This window comes from Rattus norvegicus, chromosome 14 (assembly GCF_021556685.1).
Source record: "Rattus norvegicus strain SHRSP/BbbUtx chromosome 14, alternate assembly SHRSP_T2T, whole genome shotgun sequence".
Classification (NCBI taxonomy): domain Eukaryota; kingdom Metazoa; phylum Chordata; class Mammalia; order Rodentia; family Muridae; genus Rattus; species Rattus norvegicus.
The window spans coordinates 9,569,540-9,595,000 of NC_141547.1; the positions used below are offsets into that span (position 1 = coordinate 9,569,540).

General features: G+C 42.3%; 1 protein-coding gene across 8 annotated transcripts in view; it reads left to right on the forward strand.

Annotated features, from left to right (window-relative positions):
* Positions 1–10,073: 10,073 nt before the first annotated feature.
* The window catches only part of Hnrnpd (heterogeneous nuclear ribonucleoprotein D), an 18,316-nt gene continuing 2,928 nt past the window's right edge, over positions 10,074–25,461 (forward strand). For 2 of the 8 annotated variants that reach the window (XR_015636815.1, XR_015636817.1), the window contains exons 1-6: positions 10,074–10,606; positions 12,405–12,461; positions 22,426–22,594; positions 23,491–23,652; positions 24,668–24,799; positions 25,341–25,440. Coding sequence is in view for 4 of the 8 variants with exons in the window: in NM_024404.2 (NP_077380.2) it covers positions 10,380–10,606; positions 12,405–12,461; positions 22,426–22,594; positions 23,491–23,652; positions 24,668–24,799; positions 25,341–25,440 (847 nt within the window). In the remaining 4 variants the exon portion in view is untranslated. 8 annotated transcript variants of the gene reach the window in all.

A 25,461-nucleotide genomic window follows, 5' to 3' on the forward strand; every position in this document is an offset into this window, starting at 1 on the left:
AGAAAGCTGATGCAGATACAATTGAACAAGGAGGCCACCCTCTCTGAAACCCTGCAAGTGGGAAGAACTTGGTAGCTTCAGCCGCGTGGTTCTGAGTCAAGACAGGGGTTGTGGAATTTCCCTCACAGCTAAGGAAAGTGCTGAGGCTAGTCACGTCCCTGCATGAAGGCCCAGAGAGGCCACCATATGAAGCTGTCAAGTGAAGCCTGGGTTGCCTTGGAGTCCCCAGGATATTGGAGAGACCAGAGTCATGGTATACCTGCAAAGGAAAGTTGCAGATGGATATGTAACCAGCCCAAGAGAGAGAATTGTGTGGACTGTTTCGTGATTTTGATTATGATTTTAGAGAGGGTTGCAGTTGAGAGACAGCCTCGAGTCTCAGAAGAGACTTTGAGCTTTGGAGTTTCAAACAGTTATTGAGATTGTGGTAGGCCGTGCAGACTTTTGGACTGGATGCATTTTTGCATTATAATATAGCCATGAACCTATGGGGGCCAGGGAAAGGACACTGACCAAGATAGACAGGAGACAAATTGTACCCACTTGTCTCCAGGGCCAAGCACCAAATGGCACTTACTTTGCATGTCAGATTGGCACTTAACATTTGCTCCCCTGGAGGGAAATGTGCCACAGTCTTCCTCTCTCCAGACTCAGTCTCCCGGGTCAGCTCATCTATCAGTATCTTGTCCATCATAGTAGGAGAGTGAGAAGCCTCCTGCTACTCCCTGTACTCCTGAGAAGCCTTAAGAGTTGACCGACACCACTGCTGCAAAAATGCTAGGGACCCAACAGGTATAATACAGCCAACTGACCAACCAGATTGAGGAAGACCTGACCCTCGTACAATACCAAATATAATCACCCTACAAAAGGTGGTCACCCTGGCTGCAGTGGTCTTCCCAAACCACAGAGGAGACTAGAGTTAATAATTGTCAAAAGGGGAGGCACCTGTGCCTTCCCAGAGGAAGAATGAAAATATTCTGGCCTAGTATGGGGAAATGCAGAGCAGGGTCTAGAGAGATGGCTCAGTGGTTAAGAGCATTGACTGCTCTTCCGGCAAGCACATGGAGGCTCGCAACCATCTGTAATGGGATCTGACACCCTTTTCAGGTGTGCATGAAGATAGCTACAGTGTACTCATAAGATAAATAAAACTTAAAAAAAAAAAGAAAGGAAAACGCAGAACAAGTTTTAGAAAGAGTCAGAAGAAAATGTAGACGGTGTTTTCTGGAAAGACACACCTGTGAGTTGCCCCCTCCACAGGCTCAATCAAAGTTAATACAGTTATGATTATGCTTTCAGCACCCAGGGGATTACCGAATTCTTGATGGCTGAAGGCTGCCAACCAGATCCACACGTCCCCTCTGCCTTTGAGTGGGAGCCTTGCCCTAGCAGGAAGCAGCCTACCCCAAACTCTGACCCCTCTCCTTTTCCCTTTTACACTTCTAGGGTATGTTGTGTAACAAATGGTCTCAGGACAGGAGCTGAGTCCAGCTGTGCTGGGTGATAGACAAGGGCCATGAAGAATTGCTTAACCCCAGCCTGAATGTTGGGCCCTACCTTGGGTGTTTCCCTTCCCCCTCGCTGAGCCTCTTAGCCTGCTATAGCAAGTTGTTTACACCCTTGGCAGCTGCTCTTAGCCCCTGATTTGGGGCTGGGATTTTCCATGGCACCCTTCCTCCCCACCAAGCCTTCCTGCTTGTTGTTGTTAAGAAGTTGTTTATGCCCCTGATTGGGCCAGGAACTTTCCGCTACATAGACTTTTCCTGTTTTCCTGGTTGGGGATTTTTACCTGCCTTCTTGTTTTCCATGGCTTTTGCCTCGGGTATACAAGGAGATCTCAGTAAAGCCTTGGTGGCACTCTCTGAAAACGGGTGACCCGTGTAAGTGTTTTCTTTCAATCCCGCAGACCTATGCCTGATATTCACATACTGGTGGTGCAGGCGCTGACACCTGAACTTTCTATCCCACCCGCAAAAACAATACTTCTGGGCAGAGAAAACGACTTGCCCTGTCACCCACAGAAATAGCTCTAATTTCCTGGTAGCTCTGTGCACGTGTTCCTTAGCCCTCTGAATATGCTCAACCTTCCTCCGGAGGAAAGGTTACGGTTCCTCACTGCTCCAGCAGACAGTTAGACTGTTGAGATGGATTCTATCTGGTCTCTGCCTCACTTCCATTACACCAGGCTCTTGTCCCTTTGGAACCCAAAGCCCAGATTAACCCTTCCTTTTATAAATTGCCCTACTCACGATGCTTTATCCTGGTGACAGAGGAGTAACAAGTAGAGCTCTACTGAAGACGATTATTGAATGTGCGTGCGTTGTGTGCGCGACGTCGTCTGCACGTGGATGCACAACCTAGGGCCAGAGGTCAACTTCCTGGCATTACTTCTCTCACTTTTACATAGTGCCAGGCACCTTTATCTGCTGAACTCTCTCACTGTCCCCTTGACAAGGGTTTATATATACGTATATCGAATATCTATGTGGCATATACATGTTATAGTCAGAGTTTGTATTCCTGCACAAACATCATGACCAAGAAGCAAGTTTGGGAGCTGGAGAGATGGCTCAGAGGTTAAGAGCACTGACTGCGGGGCTGGGGATTTAGCTCAGTGGTAGAGTCCTTACCTAGGAAGCGCAAGGCCCTGGGTTCGGTCCCCAGCTCCGAAAAAAAGAACCAAAAAAAAAAAAAAAAAAAAAAAAAGCACTGACTGCTCTTCCATAGGTCCTGAGTTCAATTCCCAGCAACCACATGGTGGCTCACAACCATCTGTAATATGATCTGATGCCCTCTTCTGGTGTATCTGAAGACAGCTACAGTGTACTTATTTATTTATTTATTTATTTATTTATTTATTTATTTATTTATTTATTGGTTCTTTTTTTCGGAGCTGGGGACCGAACCCAGGGCCTTGCGCTTCCTAGGCAAGCGCTCTACCACTGAGCTAAATCCCCAACCCCTACAGTGTACTTATATGTAATAAATAAATAATTTTTAAAAAAAGAAGCAAGTTGGGGAGGAAAGGGTTTATTCAGCTTACACTTCCACATTGCTGGTCATCCCCAAAGGAAGTCAGGACTGGAACTCAAGTAGGTCAAGAAGCAGGAGCTGATGCAGAGGCCATAAAGGGATGTTACTTACTGGCTTGCTTCCCCTGGCTTGCTCAGCTTGCTCTCTTATAGAACCCAAGACTACCACAATGGGCTCTCCTACCCTTGATCACTAATTGAGAAAATGCCTTACTCATGGAGGCATTTCCTCAAGGGAGGCTCCTTTCTCTGTGATAACTCCAGCTTGTGTCAAGTCGACACACAAGACCAGCCAGTACATATATTTAGCACACGGGGCACTGTCTTGCCATGTTTCTTCCACTGTCCTCTTCCCCACCTTTCCCTCCCATTGAAACTCCTTTTCCTTCCAACAAAACCCCCCTCCTTCTTTCCTTTGTCTTTTGGTGTGTGTGTGTGTGTGTGTGTGTGTGTGTGTGTGTGTGTGTGTGTGTGTGTGTTTGCGCGTGCACATGCGTGTTCAACTGCATTAAGTTAGAATCACTTGAATGAGCGCAGGTGGAGCCTTATTTATACAAACATGAGCTACTTCTCAGTGACTGACCCATGAGGAATAGTACTCTTTTCCCAGCCACCATTGACTGCCTAGGGATCTTCAGGGAGGGTAGGGATTAATGAAGCGCCACCTCTGTCCATGAGGAAATGTTAGTGGGGGCAGTCTTATGCAGGTCTGACAGCCACATTGCGTTGTTTTATTCATTTGTTTTCAAGATAAGAAGCTGCAGTGCAGTCTAATGATTAATGTCAAATTCATGAGTTCAAGGGATCTTCCTGCCTCAGCTTCCAGAGTTGCTAGAACTGCAAGCTGTCTTCTTCGTACCCAATGCAAGTATTTATTTATTATTCTTATTTATTCATTCATTCATTTATTTGAGATTGGTCTCAAATAGCAGTGCACACTGGCCTCAAACGCACTATAACTTCTGATTATCCTGCCTCCGTCTTTCAAGCCCTGGGACTGCAGGTTCTGTGCCGGTATTGTCCAGTTTATGTAGTGCTAGGAATAAGCCCAGGCTCCAAGTGTGCCTGCATGCTAGACAGACTCTTTACCAGCTTAGCCACATCCCCAGCCTTCCAAGTCCTTGTCCTCTTCTTCCTCCTCTCCTTCCTCCTCCTCCTCATCTTCCCCCTCTTCTTCCTCTTCTTCTTCTTCTTCCTCCTCTTCCTTCTCCTCTTCCTCCTCCCCCTCCCCCTTCCCCTCCTTCTCCTCTTCCAAACAAGGTGTCATTATGTAGCTGTGGCTAGCCTGGAACTCACTATGTAGATCCAAGTGCTCTTGAATTCACAGAAACCTGCTTGCTTCTCTGCCTCACAAGTACTGGAATTAAAGGTACGTATGCCACCGGGCCTAGCTTAAGTCTCATTTTAATATCATTAAAATGTGATTTTCTGTGTAGATGATACCACTGAGAAAAGTCAGTAGTCACAGGTACATAGTATTGCTTTCGTAGACTTGTCTATTGACAGAAGGAATCATAGCTCTTTCATTTACCGTCCTGATGCCTTTCCCACAATACACGGTCTCCATAAAGCATCCAAAATGACCCATTTCAGGTAAGGTAGCTGATGGCTTTAATCTGTTCAAACCCCTTCACTTTTCTCCTCACTGTAAAAATAAAAACAAAACTTACAAGGCTTCAGATGGTGCCGTTCCTGGATCCCTCTCAGATATGACTCATCACACTTTCTTTCCCCTAGTCTGTTTAGCCGCACTGACTTCTCTGTTTGTGTGAGCACCAAGCACACTCCTTCTACCTCTCCTCCCTTTTCCTAAGCTTAGCATATGATGTTTTCTCCATTTAGGGCAGTGATTCTCAACCTGTGCACCGTAACCTGATACCATCAGAAACACGGATATTTACAATTCACAATAGAAGCTAAATTACAGTTATGAAGTATCAATGAGAATGATTTTATGGTTATGGGTCACACAACAGGAGGACCTGTATTAGAGGGTCACAGCATCAGGAAGGTTGAGAACTGCTGCTCTAGGGTCTACCAGTTATCTCCTCAGAGTCTCTTCTTGTTAAACTGTAGTCTGTGCTTTATCTTTAGCAGCTTAAAAACAGATTATTTATACATGTGTGCTTACTTGCATGCATGTCTGTGTACCATGTACAGGCCCAGTTCTCTTGAAGGCCAGTGTCAGATCTCCTGGAACTGGAGTTGCAGACAGACGTGAGCTGCCACATGTGTGCTGGGAACCAAGCTCCAACCCTGTGCAGGAGCAATGTGTGTTAATTGACCAGCCATCTCTCCAGCTCCATGGTGTCCTATTTTCTTATCACTCTCTGAAATCACAACATCGGCTTGCCATTTGTCATGCCCACTAGGATGGGAGAGGTCCATGTATCTAGAGACTATCTGTTTCATATATGTGGATTCCCAACACCAGAAGCTTAATCATGCCGTGTCTTACATGGCTGATGAGAGGAAAGTAACTAGAAACTACTTCAGCATTTAAGAAGCATTTCCTTCCTTCCTTGTTTGTTTGTTTTTATGTATATGGGTATACTGTTGCTGACACAGCAGAAGAGGGCATCAGATTCCATGACAGATGGTTGTGAGTGAGTCAAGGCTATCCTCCTGCCACAGCTTCTCAGTGCAGGGACTGGCAGGTGTGCATCCCCATGTTCAGCTTCTAAGAAAAATGAGTCGAGATGCATTTTGAAGGTAGGAGCTTGTGGTTGAGTGGATGGGTGGGGTGAAATTAAAATGACTCTGGGGTTTTGGCAGGAGCACAGGAGAGGGTGGAGAAGTCAGGAAGACGGAGAAAGCAGATTTGTGGGCAAAAGTATAGTTTCGGACATCTCTGGTTTTCAAAGTAGAGGTATCACATACATCGTGGGGTACGTCTTTTTTTTTTTTTTTTTAATCGTTTGAATCATTTTTCTGAGTGATACTTTTTCAATTGTGTTTAAAAGCACCCATTTGATATTTCAGTTAAACAGACAGGACTGATTATTGTAGGCAGATTTCACTGCTAAACAAAACCTCGCTGTTAATAGTTGATGAGTCTCTATATATTACCTGAATAGAATGCGAACTTCTTGATTACTAAGACTGGTTGATATAGAGGGTTTACTGTCTGGGAAATGGGTAACTTCACCTAGTATCATGAAACTAATTTTAAAAAAGTTTTTTTTAATGTTTTGAGGTTATAAAACAATTATACCATTTCCACCTTTCCTTTCCTCACTCCAAAGCCTACCACGTAAAACCCTCCATTGCTCTTCTAAATTCATGGCCTTTTTAAAATTGTTACATATATGTGTGCATGTGTGTTCTATATGTTTATTTTATATATATACACACATATATGTATACATATTATATATATGTATATATATTTGTGTATATTCCTAAGTACAACCTGCTCAGTCTGTATAATGTGACTTGTATGTGTATGTTTCTAGGGCTGACCATTTGGTATTGGATAACCAGTCGGTGTGTGCTTCCCTGAGGAAGGCTAGTTCTTGTGATCCCAGCATCCCTCAGTCACCTGTACTTTCATTTTATGCATATGGGTGTTCTGTCTGCATGCATGTCTGTGCACCGCCTGTGCACCTGATACCAGAAGAGGCTAAACAGGTGTCAGATCCCCTGAGACTAGAGTTACAGAAGGCTGTGGACCATCTTGTGAATCGTAAAAACCAAAGCCAGGTCCTTTGCAAGAGCAGCATGGGCTCTTAAGCGCTGAGTCATCTTTTTTAGCTCCAAAGCCAACTCTCAACAAAATGCTTTAATCCTGCCGAGCGTACCCTTCTGGCAAATAAAGAGTCCATCCTGGTCACATGCTAGTTACTATCATTAAAGGTGCTGGGCTTGTGTGTTTTCTGTAGCAATGTGTTCTTCTTGCTGTTTCTTCTTGTTCCTGTTCGTTGACTCACTTGATGTCTGAGCAAACTGTCTACACCACCTGTAGATTGGTCTAGAAGATTAAAACTGCTTCCTTGACTCTGGGCCATCTTGTCCTGGACAGAGTGACCCCGGTCAAAGTATCAAATCCATTTTGATTTTTGGTAGCGCTGGGGGTTGACTCCAGGGCCTCCAGCATGCTAAACACTGAGTCAGAGGTGTTATGAAGGCCTCACGCAGCATCCTGCATTGCCTGAAATGTACTCAGAAGCCTCTGAAACAAAGGAAGTTTTTGATGACGTGGACAGCGAGGGGCAATATTGCTTCCTTTCCAGTGGTTTGGGAAAGTCAAATGTAGCCTCTCCAGCCACTTCTTATGTGTGAATGAGTAATAAAGCTTAGAAAATACTTTTGTTTTTCTCTTTAAGAAAGTTCATACATTAAGAAATCCTTGGTTATATTTATGCCTGTGATAAAGTGAGAGGAAGAGGAGAGCCATTTGAGATCTCTAGGTGAAAAAAACGTAGTTTGTCTGAAAGATTTTGATCATTTAAAAGTTCAATGAGCGGGCTGGAGGAATGGCTTAGAAGTTAAGATTGCTCTTCCAGAGGTCCTGTGTTCAAATCCCAGCAACCACATGGTGGCTCACAACCATCAATAATGAGATCTGGTGCCCTCTTCTGGCCTGCAAGCATACATGCAAGGAGAACATTGTATACATAATAAATATGTAACTTTTAAAAAAGAAATTCAACCAGCAACAATTGTGTCAATACAGTGTTTGTTACATAATTTCTACCTTTATATAGTATCTATTTCTATATATGTGTGAAAAACAAAACTAGGATATATAGGAATGTTATTTTTGTTCTTCAAAAACTAATGGTGTCTAGATGGCTATAATTAAGAAGACCAAAGATAAAGGATAATGGGCCATGTGAAGGGATGACTGATTGAGCTGTCTGTATGACTGATTCACCTTGAGGGGTCTGTAAAATGCCATAGATACAACCACATTGATCGGGATGCAGAAAGATGGATAGCTCACCTGGCCCATAAGGTTGAAGCCACACATTTAGAAAAGAAGTTCAGGTTGGAGGAAGTGGCACAAGATGTAGAGTTTAAGGCCACCCTTTATTCCCAGCATTCCTGAAGCTGAAGCAGGAATACTGCCCAGAGTGTGAGGCTACCTCAGACTATACAGTGAGCTCCAGGCCAGGCTGGGTTAAAGACCCTGTTTCAAAAAAGAAAACAAGGCACTAGGCCTTAGTGTGAGGAACTTTTGAGTAACATTCAAATTCCAGAAGCAACAGGGCTGCCTGTGAATTAAAGTGGACGTTTTTGGGAAAGTGGTGTCATGGTTATTGTTTTATCGCTGTGAGGATCAAGGCAATGTATAAGGGAAAAGCATTTAGTTGGGGGGCTTGCTTACAATTTGAGAGGGGTAGTCCAGTGTCAACATGGTGGGAAGCAGGCAGGCATGGCAATGGAGCAGTAGCTGAGAGCTTTACATCCACTGACAGTAGGCAGAAAGGCCGGATATGACCTTTAAACCTCAAAGCAAATTCCAAGGATATCATCTCTTCCAACAAAGCCCCACCTCCTAATCCTTCCGAAACAGTTCCGTGCTATGGTGACTAAAGCATCCAAGCCTTTGGGGGCCATTCTCATTCTAAACCACCACAATCAGGGTTTCTAAAAGGTAGGCTTATCATTTGAATCCATAGAATAAAAACAAAACAAAACAAAACAAAAAACCTTGGGTTCATCCTAGCTGTTGCCAACCTGCAATATTTGACTTGAGTACAAGGCCCTCTTATTTGGTTACAATATTTGGAGTACTAATAGTAGAGAAAAATGTGGAATCACTTCTGCTTGTCAACCATCTTGGCGTTGCCTTTCTGTGACTTGCTTAATGTTGAAGACATTTCCACGATATGATACATATTCTCTCATTTTAACAAACTGTGGGGATCTTTTGTTTTAATCTTTTGGGTTTTCGGATTGTGTACAATTACTATAAATTAAAGTACACCACGGGGAAGCATTTATTTAAACGTTTATGATGTATTTTGTGAAGGAGTAGTGCCAGATTGGCCTCAACAGTCTGTCCTCCTTTCTCTGGGATTAGTGTGTATCTAATCACCTGGGCTGAACTCCCGCGGCTCTATGCTGTCTTCTGTAAACTTTTCCAAATCCTTTTTGGAAACTGGATACTTACTAAGCAGTCAAGTGGTTGACAACAAAAAAAGTATATAGAAACTCCATTTTCATCTGTAAGTCTTTCAGGCAGCTGCAACGTCCGACTCCTGAGAAGTTATTTTAATAGGTTTCCTAACGATTAATTTTAAAATCTGAATCACACGCCTAACGGTGATTTTTCTTTTTATAAAGTCGCCACCTCAACACCACAAGCCCAGAAACCTCGTAAAGATGATTCATGACATTTATATATCCTATTTAATACAAGGACTGGAACTCGTATAAAAAAAAAAAAAGAAAGAAAAAAGGAACCCTGGAGTCGACCTTAACACACCTCCCAATCTCTAGAACTTCAAAGAACCGTGGCCGGCTCTAGGCTCTTCAATAACGGAGGCATAAGCGGAAAGAGTTGGGAAGCAACTCTGAGAAAAGGCAGCCTCGACCATCAGGCGGCCTTAAGACGGCGCCGCGGCGGAACCTCAATGTCACCCGGCGCAGGCGGGGACGCCGGAGCACTGCACACGCCCCACGCAGGCCACTGGGCCCACAGCCCGGGCTCCTGAGGGCAGGGTCCGCGAAGCCGCCGCTGGGCTGGACGAACCACACCCCTCCAGGTCCGCCGCTCCGGCCAGCCGCAGCCGAGGAGCCGCCAGTGACTCCAGGAATCCGCGGAAGGGCGGGGCCAAGGGAAGGGGGTTCTCTCTAGCCGCGCCCTCGAACCAGCGCTCCTTGTTCTCGATGGTACCCGCGCGACCCTCTTGTGCACGCCACTTCCGGTTCCCTTTAAAGGCCCGCGCCGCGCGACCGAGGAGCGTGAGAGCAAGTATAAAAGGGAACGGGAGGGCGGGCCCGTGGGGGGTGGGGACTAGCGGTGGAAGGGGCGGAGGAGGCGCAAAGGGCGCGCTCTGGAGTCACGTGACCGGGACGCGCCGTTCTTCCGTCGGCCATTTTAGGTGGTCCGCGGCGGCGCCATTAAAGCGAGGAGGAGGCGAGAGTGGCCGCCGCTGCTACTTATTCTTTTTTAGTGCAGCCGGGGAGAGTGAGAGTGCGCGCTGCGCGAGAGTGGGAGGCGAGGGGGGCAGGCCGGGGAGAGGCGCAGGAGCCTTTGCAGCCACGCGCGCGCCTTGTCTTGTGTGCCTCGCGAGGTAGAGCGGGCGCGCGGCGGCGGCGGGGATTACTTTGCTGCTAGTTTCGGTTCGCGGCGGCGGCGGGTGTCGTCTCGGCGGCGGCGGAGGCAGTAGCACTATGTCGGAGGAGCAGTTCGGAGGGGACGGGGCGGCGGCGGCGGCAACGGCGGCGGTAGGCGGCTCGGCGGGCGAGCAGGAGGGAGCCATGGTGGCGGCGGCGCAGGGGGCAGCGGCGGCGGCGGGAAGCGGGAGCGGCGGCGGCTCTGCGGCCGGAGGCACCGAAGGAGGCAGCACCGAGGCAGAGGGAGCGAAGATCGACGCCAGTAAGAATGAGGAGGATGAAGGGTGAGTAAGGGGCGGCCCCGGGCAGCCGCTCGCCAGGCCCCCCTCCCCCTCCCCGCCATTAGGCCTCGCTCCCGCGACTGCCCGCCCGCAGGCCCTAGTGCAGTCGCCTGCTCGGCCACCCTTCTTGTACCCCGGGCTTCCCCGGGCCTGCATTTCCTCCTTCCTTGCCTGCTCGCCCCCTCCCCCATCACACACGTTTCCACCTTTAGCCGTCACCATGCTACTCCGCGGCCCGCCCTCTTTCCTCCCTCGCCATGGGTCTCCTCCCACCGATTTAGCCGCCAGGATTTTTTCCCGCCTGTCGGAGCTCCCCCCCCCCCCCCCCATGTCTCCCGGATTTCTAACCACTTAGGCTTAAAAATGCAAACGCACAGAAAAGCTTTTTACCGGGGTTACCAAGGTTTGTTGAGTGCTTCACCCCCACCCCGAGACGGTGCGATTATTTACACGCTCTTGCTTTGGGAAAGGTGTAGGCTGTCCACCTCTTTTCTCCCGCGTCGGCCTCTGGCCAGTGGTTTTTAGCGTTTTAAATAGTTCCGTCTTAGGACTCGTTCGTTCTGTCCACCTTACGCTGTCACTACGGCACGCTCTTACAGGCCCTGCGTTTGTGCTATAGACAGACTGGGCCTGCCGATGTCCCTGGTCTGCTGGCGCGTTGGTCTGGCTCCGCGGGCTCCATTTAAGTCCTTCCTGGTCGATGGGGCCTGTACTTGACTGGGGCTCTTCTACCTTCTGCCTGCGGTTGCCCTTCCCCCATTCTGCCAAGTTATTCTCTCTATGCACCCTTTTCGCGCCCTCAGATTCTGGGTTGCCTGTTTGTACAGATTGTAGTCTTTTCCTTATTTATTCTGTGCAACTAAATTTTTTATATCTCTCTCCCGCCTTTTCAGTGCCCAGGAGCCTGTTTTGGTTTCTTCTCAGTCTCACCCTCTCACTATTTATTGTTCAAAGGAGCCAACTCGCCCTTTAAAATGCAATAAATCCTGTGGTGTTTAGTGAATTAATTTTTTCAGGATTTTTTAATACTAACTTGCTTCCTCTAATTAAAGTAACATCGCCACCAAAAGCTGCTTTTAATATGTTAAAATGCAGCCTTTGGGACCTGAGTATCACACAGGAGATGAGGAAAGGGGGTTCGATCCGTGTCCTTAGATTCTCTTGTTCCCATTACAGATTGCTGATTCTCGAGTTATGGTTTCGATACTTTTTATAATGGGGCTGTGCGTGTGCAATTTTTTCACTATAACCAGGAGAAAGTTTTGGTGGGAAGTTTTTTTTTTTTTAAAGGTGTCATTTTAACCCGTGATTTCCACTAGTGATTAAGAGTATAAAATTTGTTGGGATGTTGGGACGGTGGAGAAGTATTTGGAGTATAATTTTAAAAAAAATCTCAGTTCAGGCTGACTCTCTGCAGTCTGCTAATGGTTGTACTGGCTTTGGTGGGGAGTTGGGGGTGGGGTGGGAAGTGAATTTAATTAAATGGAACTAATATTGAACAATAATGTGGCTTAATTTGAGAAGGGAATACATGTTAAATATTTGAAGAAATTAAGTTTTTGAACATTTTGGTTTTTGCTTTCTGAAGTCTGTTCTTTGGACAGAGGCACCAAAATGGTTAATTGTGTAACTGGGGCAGGCTTTCTATTTACCCCTGAGTTTTGAAGTTAGAAAGTAGCTAGCTGTCTTTGTAGTTTTTTTGTTGAACTGAAATATAAATGAATTAGTTTTTAACCCTAACAATGTCAAAAACTAAAACTAGAATTTTGATTGGTTGCTGTACCGGTTGTTAATTCCCTAGCCATTCAAACTCCTCCCCACGACACACTGAAGCAGCGACGGCACAGCGGGAAGAATGGTAAAACTTTTAAATTTTATTTCTGTCTTATAAAGATTTCAGTAGTCATAACATGCAGAGGCTCTGTAATTTAGTTGCCCATTGAGTCCCAGGAGATTTAGACTTTAATACTGTAGGATGAGTCTTGTGCCTGGGATGTAAGGCCTTTCTAGATAACCCTAAAAAATCTGTGGGCAAAAATGCCATTGCGTGCTGTATGGTTTGTGGTAATGCATGATGAGTTGTCAATTTAGCCAACCTAAACTAAATGTAATTAGTAATTTTTCTTTTAAATATGGGCAAACAAGTTACTGTATTTTCATTTAGTTTTTATTAGGGTGATATATTTTTGTTTAAATTCTAAGCTTAATGCTAAATATAAAGGTTACTTGATAAAGATATTGCGTGTTAAAATGTCTTGCATGTTATACTGAAGTATTCTGTCAAGTAGACAGTTCTTAAGTATTACTATGCTTTATGCAAAGTCCTATATGTCTTCATCGACAGTATAAGTACTTTAAGCATTGTGTATGTAATGTTCATAGGTGGGCTAAGTGTGGCTCTCCACTACAGCTCTTACCAGACTTTCATTTTCAGTGTGATTTGGCTGGAATGGTATTTATGGTTGTTACTTGTGTTCACGTTTGCATGACTTCCCTTTGGAGGCTGGTAGGTCAAGCATTCTTTTTATCCCCCTTCTCCCTCCTGAAGTGTCAGGCTCTGCCCTTAGGGTCATACTTTGATTTTTACCGGGACTGTGTCTTTAACATTGGAGTTTAGAAAAGCCTTGTGTCTGTACAGACCATACTCTATTAAATTATTTTGGATAACCTTTACATTTTATGTCTTTTTAACTTACCATCTACTGATATTTGTCCAGTTTTAAGTTGGAGGTAAAGTAGTTTAGCTGACAAAAGAAAAAAATCAGAATGGAAAAAAGAACAGCACTAGGGTCTGAGCGTTGTGTTTTGGTGCCTTCTGGGCACAGTAAGTTGAGTAACAATGGCAAATTAAACCTTATTTGACTTCTATTTGAACTTTAGTTGTTTGTAGTAAATTGAATTTGAAGTGTTTTAGATTAGGTCACTGTTTTCACTGTTAAAAAAGTTATCTTTGCCCCATTGTTCAGTAGCAGATACTTGTAGAGCTTTCTGGGATAAGTGTTTGGAGAAAGTTTGATAACTTAATTGTGAATATTACGAAACAGACCAGATAGATGATGACCAGTTCTCCACTGGCAGACTTTCTGAGATAGTAGTTTTAGTCATGCAGTCTGGTACTGAGAAGGCGTCCTGACTCTGCCCACTTGTTTTAGAGATGTGCTCCTCTCAGCCTGCCTAATCTCTTGGCCTACAGTGTGTGGCAGGTGTTCTGTCCCCATCCACCATCCACACACACCCACACCCCCGTACCCCCGTCTTCCTGCCTCCTCTCTTCCTCTAATCTGATTTCATAAACGTCCATTTGTCCAACTCCGTTGTGTTGCAGATGCTAGACTTTCTAAGCAAAACACTGAAGATCTTTAAGCAGACCTTTTTGGTATCTGTGTATATACTCCATGTTTCTGTTGTTTTTCTGCACCAGTTTAATAATATAGTCTCTGTAGTGGAGACCAGTCAGTAGTAGACTAAATGTCATATGACGTTAAGTTCTTAAAAACACTTTGGTATGCAGATCCTGTTAAAATGGGGTTTCATCTTGAAGTACTATTTTTGAGAAAAGGTCTCCTACATGCCTAGGCTGACTGGCCTTGTCCTAATATTTCTCTCTCAAGTGATGGGGACTGTAGGTATAAATGCTATTATTCTTCCTGGTTTTCCTGCTAAAATATTTTTTAAAGATAAATTTGTTACTCCACATTATGTTTTATTTGCACGTGAACATGAACACAGTTTTAGAAAAGCATCCTTGCTTCAAGATTAATGGGTTTGATAACTGGCTCATTAGCATAGTGCAATGACTTCCTGAGTTACCTCTAAAACTGTGTTTTGATGTTGGGTTCATTTGTGTATCAGTGCTTTTTGTGGAGGTCAGAGGAGGCTGCTCTGTTTTCATAATGTGGGTCCTGGGGATTGAACTTTTTTCATCTTGTTGGCCACTTTACTGTCTACAAACTTTAAGATTCTCATTATTTCTTTTAGATATAATTAGTTGCATTGGAATGTCTCATTTTGTTTTCAGTGTGTAGTTTGGTGTTTTGGTTCTTTGTGTGTAGGGTCGTGTCTGATGAAATGTGCATACCACGTTGTAAGATATGGGGACAGTTTTTGAGTTTGGTGAACATTGGAAACCTAGAGTACTCTGTTTTATAGACAGTTTTACCAGCTTAGATACAATGACTCGTCATTCCCCACCCTAGCCCTCCAGAATGAGGTTGAGTAGGAAGCATGACGGTTTCACTGAGTTGTCAGGGCAGTATCCTAGCTGGTCCTCTAACCATTAGTATGTAAGCTCAAGTGAATCTTTGTAGACATTGTTCTCTACTGTTTGAGAAGGGGCTCACGCATGTCTTTGTTTAAAATATAATAGAAACCCTACTGTGGAAGAGTTTGAACATTGCCCTGAGGAGAACCAACACTTTAGAGTAGTCTAATGCCAGATTTACTGGCTGTTTGATTGGATTTATAGACAGTGATTGTAAGTATATGTGTCCATATTCATTTCTTTTGGTAAAATTGCAGCTGAAGCTTCAGATTTAGGTGAGGTGCATTTAATGTTTTTCCTGTCCATGATGGAGCTAGGTCTCAAAGCCTCTTAAGCGTGTGGGCAATGTTCTGTTCTTGAGCCACATCCCCATCCAGGAGCACTAGGTTCCCTTTGTCATCTGTAGAGAGATGGAATATACAGTCCCGGGAGTAGACTGGGATAGCATCTAAGATTTCAGTACTTTGTTTTCCAGAACAAGATCTCACTTTGTAGCCCAGTATGGTTTAGAAATCCCAAGAGTCCTCATACTCAGCCTGCCACTGTCTGAGATTACAGACACGGAGTGCCGCTTCTGGGCAACTTCTTGTTTTTGAGACACCTTAAAGTTTTCTTTGTGTTTAATGACACCTCCTAAATATAGTTTTAGTAATTTAGCCTGGGAAGTCTGAGGTATGTAAGACCTCTCACACCTATAGCCAGGTTGGTAGATACATGTATTTATGTACTTCATAGTCTGTTTGCTATGCCTTGAGGCCATGAGGAAAGGTAACTAATCCTTTAGGTCATGTTCGAAGCCACGTCTGAAAACATAAGCACTGACTTGTGTTCCACTTACAGCTGTGTGCTTCGAATGTGCGTGTTAGCAAACATGGGGCTTGTTGGTTCGATCTGACATAGTTGTGCTTCAGTGTTAGAGTAATAAATAGGTCACTAAACTAGATGCAGGAAGTCTGGGGTTTTTTTTCTGTTACTTCCCCCAGTGTGGTCTCAGATAATAAATAGCATGCATTTTTACTTGGTTTTCTCATCTGTTTGCTGGAAACAATGGTCACCGTAGGAAGACCGACTGCACAGCCTGTTTTCTGCTTTCATATTTTGTATTTATTCAATGCCCTAATAGTTGCTACTGGCAGTGATTTACTCCTGTGGAGTAAAGGTAAGCATATTTTAGTTTCTGGAGTGTTAAACTAGTATGTTCATGCTATGTAATTGAGAATATTTTAGAGTGGAGACAACTTTACTGTGACATTTGTCTAATAGAGTGACAGCTTTAAGTATTGGGTTCTTTACTGAAATGTTTGCACTTGACTTGTTTGTCTACACTTGACCATACACACATACATGCATGAATGAATCAGGAAATCCACTCTCTATGTCTACTCTAGTCTTAAGAGATAGGAAAGTGTCAGCCAATATACTGAAAAAGCAACTAATAAATGTTTTGGAAATGATCGGGTTATGTTAAAGAGTAACGCAGTTTTAAAGCAGTGGAAGATGGTGGGGTTGGGGGTGTGGACTGGTGTTGGAACACTTTAGAGTCCTAAGAAAGGTAAACATGCATTCTGTCTTCATTAGTGAGCTAAACTGATACCAAATAGAAAACATCTATGATTGTGAATAGCTAGTGATCTCACCCTGAACCTTAACCTAGATTAGGGAAACCCCAGTCTTTAACCTTTAGGTAAGTGAGAGTGTACTTAAAAAGTTGGAGTTACTTATATTGGGAATGCTAAGTAAAGCACGTAAGGTTTATTTTTTAAAACTGTCATGTTTAATTTACTAGATGTTATGCCTGCCTTTTTCTTTATATTTTTGACACAGGATCTTACTATGTAGCTCTTGCTGGCCTGAATTCACTGTGTAGACCAACTGTCCTCAAGCTTCTAAAGATTCTGCCTCCTGAAAGGAGGGAAGTCTCTAGTCTTCCTGGGGAAACTGGGAGGATGTTTTCAATCTAGTTGCCTTTTTTATGGTCGATTTTGGTTTCTTTTGAAGTTTTTGAGATTAAATGTAAAAGAATTTAAAATCTTACTTTGAAAATGTTTGTTCAAGGCTAGAGAGATGGCTCAATGGTTAATAATCACTGGCTGCTCTTCCATAGGTCCTGAGTTCAATTCTCAGTAACCACAGGGTGACTCACAACCATCTGTAATGGGATCCGATGCCCTCTTCTAGTGTGTCTGAAGACAGCCACAGTGTACTCACATACTAAATAACTAAATCTGAAAAAAAAAAAGTGTTTGTTCTTTTTATGTGTTAGTCTTGAATAATAGGATCCTTTTTAATTAACACTTAGCTTTTTTTTTTTTTTAAAGCTGTCTTTCAGACACACCAGAAGAGGGCATCAGATCCCATTATTGGTGGTTCTGAGCTACCACATGGTTGCTGGGAAGTAAACTCAGGGCCTCTGGAAGAACAGTTGGTTCTTTTAACTGATAAGCCATCTCTCTAGGCCTCCTCCTCCCCCCCCTTTTTTTTTTCTTTTTTTCGGAGCTGGGGACCGAACCCAGGGCCTTGTGCTTGCTAGGCAAGTGCTCTACCGCTGAGCTAAATCCCCAACCCCTCCTCCCCTTTTTTTAAACACTTAGCTTTAAAAAGCATAATACAGAAAAAAATTCAAGAAGGAATTACCTGTTTAATAATGGGCAGATCATATTGGGATGTAGATTTTACTTATCACTTTGATTAGCTAAACTTAATACAGTTTTTAAATAGTTAAAGTAGTTTTCATAAAACACATCAGATACAAGTCTTGTTATTGTCAAGGGTCTGTCAAGCTATTTTCAGGATAGTTTTTTTTTTTTTTTTCTTTTCTTTTCTTTTTTTTTCGGAGCTGGGGACCGAACCCAGGGCCTTGCGCTTGCTAGGCAAGCTCTCTACCACTGAGCTAAATCCCCAACCCCTTCAGGATAGTTTTTATATACATGATATATGTATGTCCCTACTAAATGATAGTTGCCCATTGTTAAAAAGTATTGGCCTTATCCCTCCGCCCCCACCCAAGCCCCTATTGGCTTCATTCTTAGAAGTAACTTGATGTTTAAAAAAAATGTTCATCATCATGGGGTTGGGGATTTAGCTCAGTGGTAGAGCACTTGCCTAGCAAGCGCAAGGCCCTGGGTTCGGTCCCCAGCACCGAAAAAAAGAAAAAAGAAAAAAAAATGTTCATCAATACATGCCAGGGAGATTTTATTAGAGTTTATCATTGTAGCATTTTTAAAAGTTGAGCTTTCATGATACTGTACTAGAAGAATTATGTAAGTAAGTGTGCTTGAATACCATTACTATAAAGGATGCCAGTGAATGGACAGATATGGCTGAAAAAATGTATTAACTAACACTTGTTTTTTTTTTTTTAATGTAAGATAATGGGTTGTTGGAAGAGTTTAAATATTGTTTTATCGCAAAATTGGTTGTAAGAGTAAAAACCTCATAGGGAAAGCATCTTTAGATAAAATACTTATTACTGAGTTTGGATGTAAAACTTGGTGATCTCCATAGTTTGGAGAAAATTAGCTTTATGTACTTGGGAGGACGAGGGTGTTTTCTATGTCATTGTTTTAGACAGGGTCAAACAGTAGCTCAGGCTATTGGTCCTCTTGCTTCAGTTTCCTGAGTACTAGGATTGTAGTCGTGGACCACTATACCCTGCTAATTAGGAATTATTAAGGCATTTTCCATCAGCCGTCATTGCTTGCTAGGTGTTGCCTTGTGTTTTTAATTATGAAAATATCTTGGCATATATGTAGGGTAGGGAGAGGACTTCAGAAACTACATTTATAAAGGCTAGTTCCATCAGAGGAATCAAGGCAGAAAAGTCATAACCACTTGAAACTCCAGTGCCAGGGGTACCTACAATTACACGTATGACCCAAACAGAATGACCACACACACACACACACACACACACACACACACACACACACACACACACAGTGTGAAAGCACTTACATTGTTCAATAGCTAATTTAAAGACTTCTATCCTTTCTTTGGGCCATTGAAATACTTTGCTTATAAGTATGATTAAGGAATTAAACTTTCAAGAGAGGTAGGTGGATCTCCCTAAGTTTGAGGCCAGCCTGGTCTTCAAAATAAGTTCTAGGATAGCCTAGGCTCACAGTGAAACCCTATCTGAAGGAGAAAGGAGGCATGGCGGTGTGCATGTATCACCTGGTCACCGGGAAGGCTGAGGCAGGGAGATTGTTCCACCTTTGAGACAAGACAAGGGCAGGACTGTATGAGAATTCAAAAAAGGTCAATATGGGGAGCAGATGGCCCTTGTAGAAATAAGTTCCTTAAATGGGATTATTGGTTTACTTAAAACTAAGGATCACGTTGAAATTTAGAATTGCAGCATTAAGAATCATTTTGTTGCTACTTGAACAATTCTCTTAATAGTTTTAAATTGGCTGCTTAGAAAATTTAAAGTTCTTTTAACTTACTAAGAATGTTTACATCTCTGCAGGAGTGAATAGCAACTTGAAAGTAAACCTCTCGTTTAAGGCTCCCTATTGGACAGACAGAGTAGGTATTGTGCTTTAAACAACATAAGGCCGCATACAGTAATCCAAATTAGTGTTGATGTTACGGAATGTCAGAGCGAGAGGAAGTTCATGCTAGTATTCTAGAGATCCTGCAGTAGGTACCCATTTGTTCATAAAGCTTAGCAGACAATCACTAGGCTGTATATTATATAGTTAAACCTTGTGACCACAGAATTAAAATGGGGTGGATTTCATACTTCCTAATTAGTAAAGATAGAATACAGAGTTGTGGATTTTGTAATGTATTGAGTTTTCTGGTTATCTGTTCAGCTTTTCTTAAAGCAGAAGAAAAATAAAGTTCTTGTATGTTACCAAAATACTAAAACATTTGTCATAAGCTCGGAAGCTTTTGTGCTTCACACAAGATTTGGAAAACTTACCTGGCTCTTTACAGTATGGAAGGGAGATACTCATTATAGAGCAAGTAATGGCTTGTTGGCAACTTGAATTGCTGGCAAAGTTTAGAATGTGTTTTAAAGGCGAAGAAGTGAGATCCATTTTAGTTACGGAGCCCAGTTTCAGAGAATGACCATACTAAAGAACAGAAATACCAGATCCATAGGCTGTTTATGTCATGACTTGTGTTGAAGGCAGGGCTGGGGTTTGCAGATCTATCATTCTTGAAGCTAATCGTGGCAGCTCCCCTGCAGGTGGAGGCTGAGGAATGGCCACCAATTGGAGGCCAGCTTGATCTGTAGTGGGAGACCCTGCCGTGGTCTCGTGCATTTCAATTAAAGGAGTTGCAGATTCAAAAGAAATGATTAGGGAGGGCAAACAAGACTTGAATTAAAAATGTAGTGTATGTAATATATAAAAGTTACAGGCGACCAAAATACTTAACATTCTGGATAAAGGACATTTATTAACAGAAGAGTGTTTTGCAGTGAACATTCTTAGCTGTGTTAAGGGTGGGAACGTTTTTGTTTTGTTTTTTTACAGAGCACTTCATTAGATAACTTGATGAGTTGGTATGCATGCATATCTAATATTTCAGAAAATTAATTTCCTATCTAAAAAAGTTAATGACTTAAATATAGTAGATGCCTTGTCTTATGTGTTATTTTTTTTAATTTTTATTAAGTATACATAACAATAATTTTAAATTTGAGGACATTTCCTCTACCCATTGCTTTTATAAAGTAAAAACAAATTTTGTCTTGATATTTGGTTCACTTGACAGAATCTCCTTGTTCTTCAGGTTTATTCTCTGTACTGTCTTATTCTAGCTTCAGTTTGGCTAGACGGAAATGGTTACAGATTATTCAGTGAGGGGGAGTTTCTGTGTCAGGTGATTACTAAGTGGCTAAGTCGCAGCTGACTTTGTCTCTGTCCTGAACTTGATAATGGATATCTAAGAGGCCACTGCTGTGCAGTCAGTGTCTTTGTCTCCTAAATACTAGCGTCTCCCTCACTTGGAAAGACTGAATGTTGGCAGTGAGTTTTCATTGATGAAAGTGGTGTTCTGGACTGTAGGGAAAACACCGCTTACAGCAACGGATATTTAAATAAGGGTTATATTTTAGGGGTTGTATTATTTAATTGAAAGAAATGAATATTGAGAAGTCTTTAAGTTTTTTGTGGAATAAGCAGACATTTAAAATGTACATAATGGGTTTTGGTTACATTTATTTGATTATAATATTACTGAGTGGTTATAATCTTTAGGACTAGAACTTTGAAGAAGTCTTGAAAATTGGGGCCTGCTCTGTACTATGTTCTAGGTTGAAAACCTAACTTTAAATGGAAAGTTCAACATGCCATCTAAGAGTTTCTCTGAACTAAGAGCTTTGTTATTAAAAGTGAAACTTGTAAGAAAAGTAGCATTCCAGTTAAACACACGGGTCAGAGGTGAGGATGAATCAGTGAGCTTCTTCTAGCCAGAATAGGCTCTAGTGCAGCCTATTAACAGTCTCTATAGAGGGCTGGAGGGATGGCTCGGTGGTTAGGAGCACTGGCTGCTCTTCCAGAGGTCCTGAGTTCAGTTCCTAGCAACCATTTGATGGCTCATGACCACCTGTAATGGAATCTGATGCCCTCTTCTGGTATCTGAAGACAGCTACAGTATACTCGTATACATAAAATAAATAAATGCTCTTTTAAAAAAAAGTCTCTAGAGCCGAAAACTGGTGCCTTATCTTCCCCATCCCTTTTCATGACCCCCCCCCCCCACAAATTATGAAGATGAGCAAATCCTCAGCTATTGTGGTTTTATCTTTAGTGAAAATTGTAGCCCTTATAGGACTAATTTTTAACCGTTTACTACTAAGTTGTCAGTTTGACCGTTTTAAGGAGTAAAAGGTACAGGCTAGCTACATACTTCTAACTTACTGACAAAGCAAGTGGATATGGAAAGGATTCCCACTGCTGCCAGAAACTGCTTTGGGTTCTTTGCTCTTATGTTGAGACCTACTTTGTTCTAATGGCCTTTCCTTGAGTGTTTAAATTTACCATTTTACAGGCTAAACACTTACGACTTTAACTGAGGTTCTACTGTAAGTAGATCCTGTGAGTTAGTTGGGTGTGATTTAGTGGGCAGTTCTTTTGTCAATGTGTTTCCATGATTACTTTGGTCCTTTATAAGGATTCCTGCATGTGAAAAAGGCTAGTGGACAGTTTAGAGGACTTAGCATTTTTTCCATTTTATAAGTTCTACAAATGGGAGAACTGTTAAAAGTAGAAAAGGAGTCTTGGCATAGATAGGATGCTGGGGCTGTAATGAAGGTTTGATAGAATCTAGAAGCTAAGATTTTTATCTGTTAAAAATAATACTTTTATTTGGCATGCAAATACAAAAGTGTATATGTACGTAAATATGAGCAGGTGGCTTCTTGCTCAGTATTGTACATGAGCAGGAGCAGTGCTAAGTGGAACCTTAAACAGTAGTGTTTGGAATGTGTCTGTAATAAGGATAACATTTTATTGTACTAAACAAATGCAGTTTGAAAAGGGTGTGTTACTATGTGTAAGACATTTTAATTTTCTTAACATTTTAATACTGCTTTTTGTCTTTACAGGAAAATGTTTATAGGAGGCCTTAGCTGGGACACCACAAAGAAAGACCTGAAGGACTACTTTTCCAAATTTGGGGACGTTGTAGACTGCACTCTGAAGTTAGATCCTATCACAGGGCGATCAAGGGGTTTTGGCTTTGTGCTATTTAAAGAGTCGGAGAGTGTAGATAAGGTAGTGTGTTATATATATACATTCTGACTAATGAAACCTGGAGAGGACTTGTGTTACTTGTGGGTTTTCTTTTATAATAAGGAAGAGATACATTTCTTCTTATTTCTTCTTCTTCTTTTTTTTTTTTTTTTGGTTGTTTGAAACAAGGTTCTCTGTAGCTTAGGCTGGCCTCAGTTTGCACACATGACTGAGGATTACCTTGAGCCTCCTGCCTCTACCTTCCGAGTGTTGGAGCAGCAGAGGCACCTTAGCGCACCCTGCTTTTGCCAGTATATTTTTTGAAGGGAGAGGTAGATTTATGGAATTCTTTCCTGAATACTTTTCCATGTGCCAGCCTTCCTAAATTGAAAGTGGCTTTTAAAAAGGACAGAGATTTGTCTGGGGGAGGGGATAGCTTGTGGTTAGTATGTATATGGTTCATGTTCAGTCCCAACAGGGTGGAAGGGGATTTATAAAATGTTATAAACAGTATAACAAGTTGGCAGAAAGGGCCCATTTTACAGTAATGTTAGACAAACAGTTTTCCCCTCTACTCTTATTCTCAGACTAGAGTAGCTCCCTCAGGCAAATGTCTGCAGGATGATCACCCTTTGGTTAAGTCATTATTTTGGTTGTGGACTGAGGGGCTGTGGCAACCATTGTTTACACTGTTATCAGTTAAAGGTGATGTCACCTAGTAATCAATTCAGTTGGGGTGGTACTTCCCTTACGTCAACTCTTGGTGACTTTTATACTTGGGCACTAGTTTCTATTAGTTGGTGTCATATACTCTTGGCTTGACCGTTAATCTTAAGCCAGTTGACATAGTGTTGGTACATTGTGTGATTATTTTTAAGTATTTTATTTCTGAATAGTAGTTGTTTTACATATTAAAGTGAAAATTTTAATTTCCTTAGGTCATGGATCAGAAAGAACATAAATTGAATGGGAAAGTCATTGATCCTAAAAGGGCCAAAGCCATGAAAACAAAAGAGCCCGTCAAAAAAATTTTTGTTGGTGGCCTTTCTCCAGACACACCTGAAGAAAAAATAAGAGAGTACTTTGGTGGTTTTGGTGAGGTATGTTTTGTTTTGATGTAATTTATTTATATCAAAGTTAATGTGTGATTGCACATTAAGTGGATTTGGCCATTTGGCTTTTCAGAGTTATAAAATACTTTTTGGTATTGGGTATTGATAGATGAGCAGACTTAAGTCATCTTGCTGCTTCTGTCTGCAGAGAGTATAGGAATGACCTGTTGTTCTTACCTCAGAATTTAGTGGAAGGAAGAGTAGGCAGTGTGAGGAGGAGGAAGTCAAGACTGACTGACTTGAGATATGGCAGGAGACAGCTAAGAGTAAGGAAATAATGACAATAGTATAGCATCTTGCCAACTCAGATATGTGTAAGTAAAGTTTAATGAGACTGTAGACTTGGTGACATAGTGAACTACCAGTTTCTATCATGAATTAGTACTTACATCTGAGCTGAGATATATGTGGCCTCCAACCATAGTAGGCTGGCATCTCTTATGGATTCACATAAGAACACATGCTTTTGTACAGGACTTAGAAATGGAATGCCTAATACTCATATTTTACACAACAGTCCAGGTATATAGTTTTCGTGTAGTTGTGGGAACAAGCAGAAGTTGGATAGCTGCTGCCTTCCTGTTGAGCAGCAGCCAGTTTTCAGTCCTGTTGCTAGATTGCATGTATCTCTTCTCAAATGCAGGGTCTGCCTTGTCTCTTTGACCAGTTCTTCTTTCTTCTTCTTCTTCTTCTTCTTCTTCTTCTTCTTCTTCTTCTTCTTCGTTTTTTTTTTTTTTTTTGGGTGGCACTGTGGGTTTGTGGTTCTTAAGTTGGGTAAAAATATTTATCACTAATGATTGGTCTTATCATTAAATGTGAGGTCTTAGATAAATTGGAGGTTCTAGTTGAAGAACATTCTTAAAATATTAGAAAGTAGGGAGACAGTAGAGCTTGAGAATGAAATGCATTTTCTTTGTTCCACCTCCCATACTCTAAGTTACTAGTGACAGTAGAACACAGACTAGAACACTAAGTTTTTGGTTGTTTTTGTGTTTGCTCTCAGGTTGAATCCATAGAGCTGCCTATGGACAACAAGACCAATAAGAGGCGTGGGTTCTGTTTCATTACCTTTAAGGAAGAGGAACCAGTGAAGAAGATAATGGAGAAGAAATACCACAATGTTGGTCTTAGTAAAGTAAGTTAGACGCACCCATCAGGTGGCTTAGCACACAGCAGCCACGGGGCACTGCTTGCTTCAGGATCCAGGGTACTTACGCCCTGACTCGCTGGTTTACTGGGTTGTAGGTAAGGTCTTTGAGCAGCAGGGAAATGTTATAATATACTATTAGTAATTTATTTTGTAATTTTGAGACAGGGTTTCTCTATGTAGCTCAGGCTATTCTGGAACTTGCTTTATAGACCAGGGTGGCTTCTTAACTCTGTCTGAAGTGCTAAGATAAATACACCAGCATTAAAACATATTTTTATGTAAACTTTTATCAAATACTTTTTAGGAACTATCAGAACGGGTTATTTTTAGGCCTTTGGCAAACATGTCTTTGGTCATACCAGAAATGAGCATTTTCTCTCTAAGTTGGAGTGATTAACCGAAAAGCTGATAGGGATGGGGAGGGCTAGTTTAATATAAACAGTAATGGCTATTCTGGGGATTGCAAACTTGTGAGCAACTTTGTTTTCCTGAGTCGTTACAGTAATTTGTCCTTTTTTCTCGATAGTGTGAAATAAAAGTAGCCATGTCGAAGGAGCAGTATCAGCAGCAGCAGCAGTGGGGATCTAGAGGAGGGTTTGCAGGAAGAGCTCGCGGAAGAGGCGGTGGTAAGCTATAACCTACGTTGA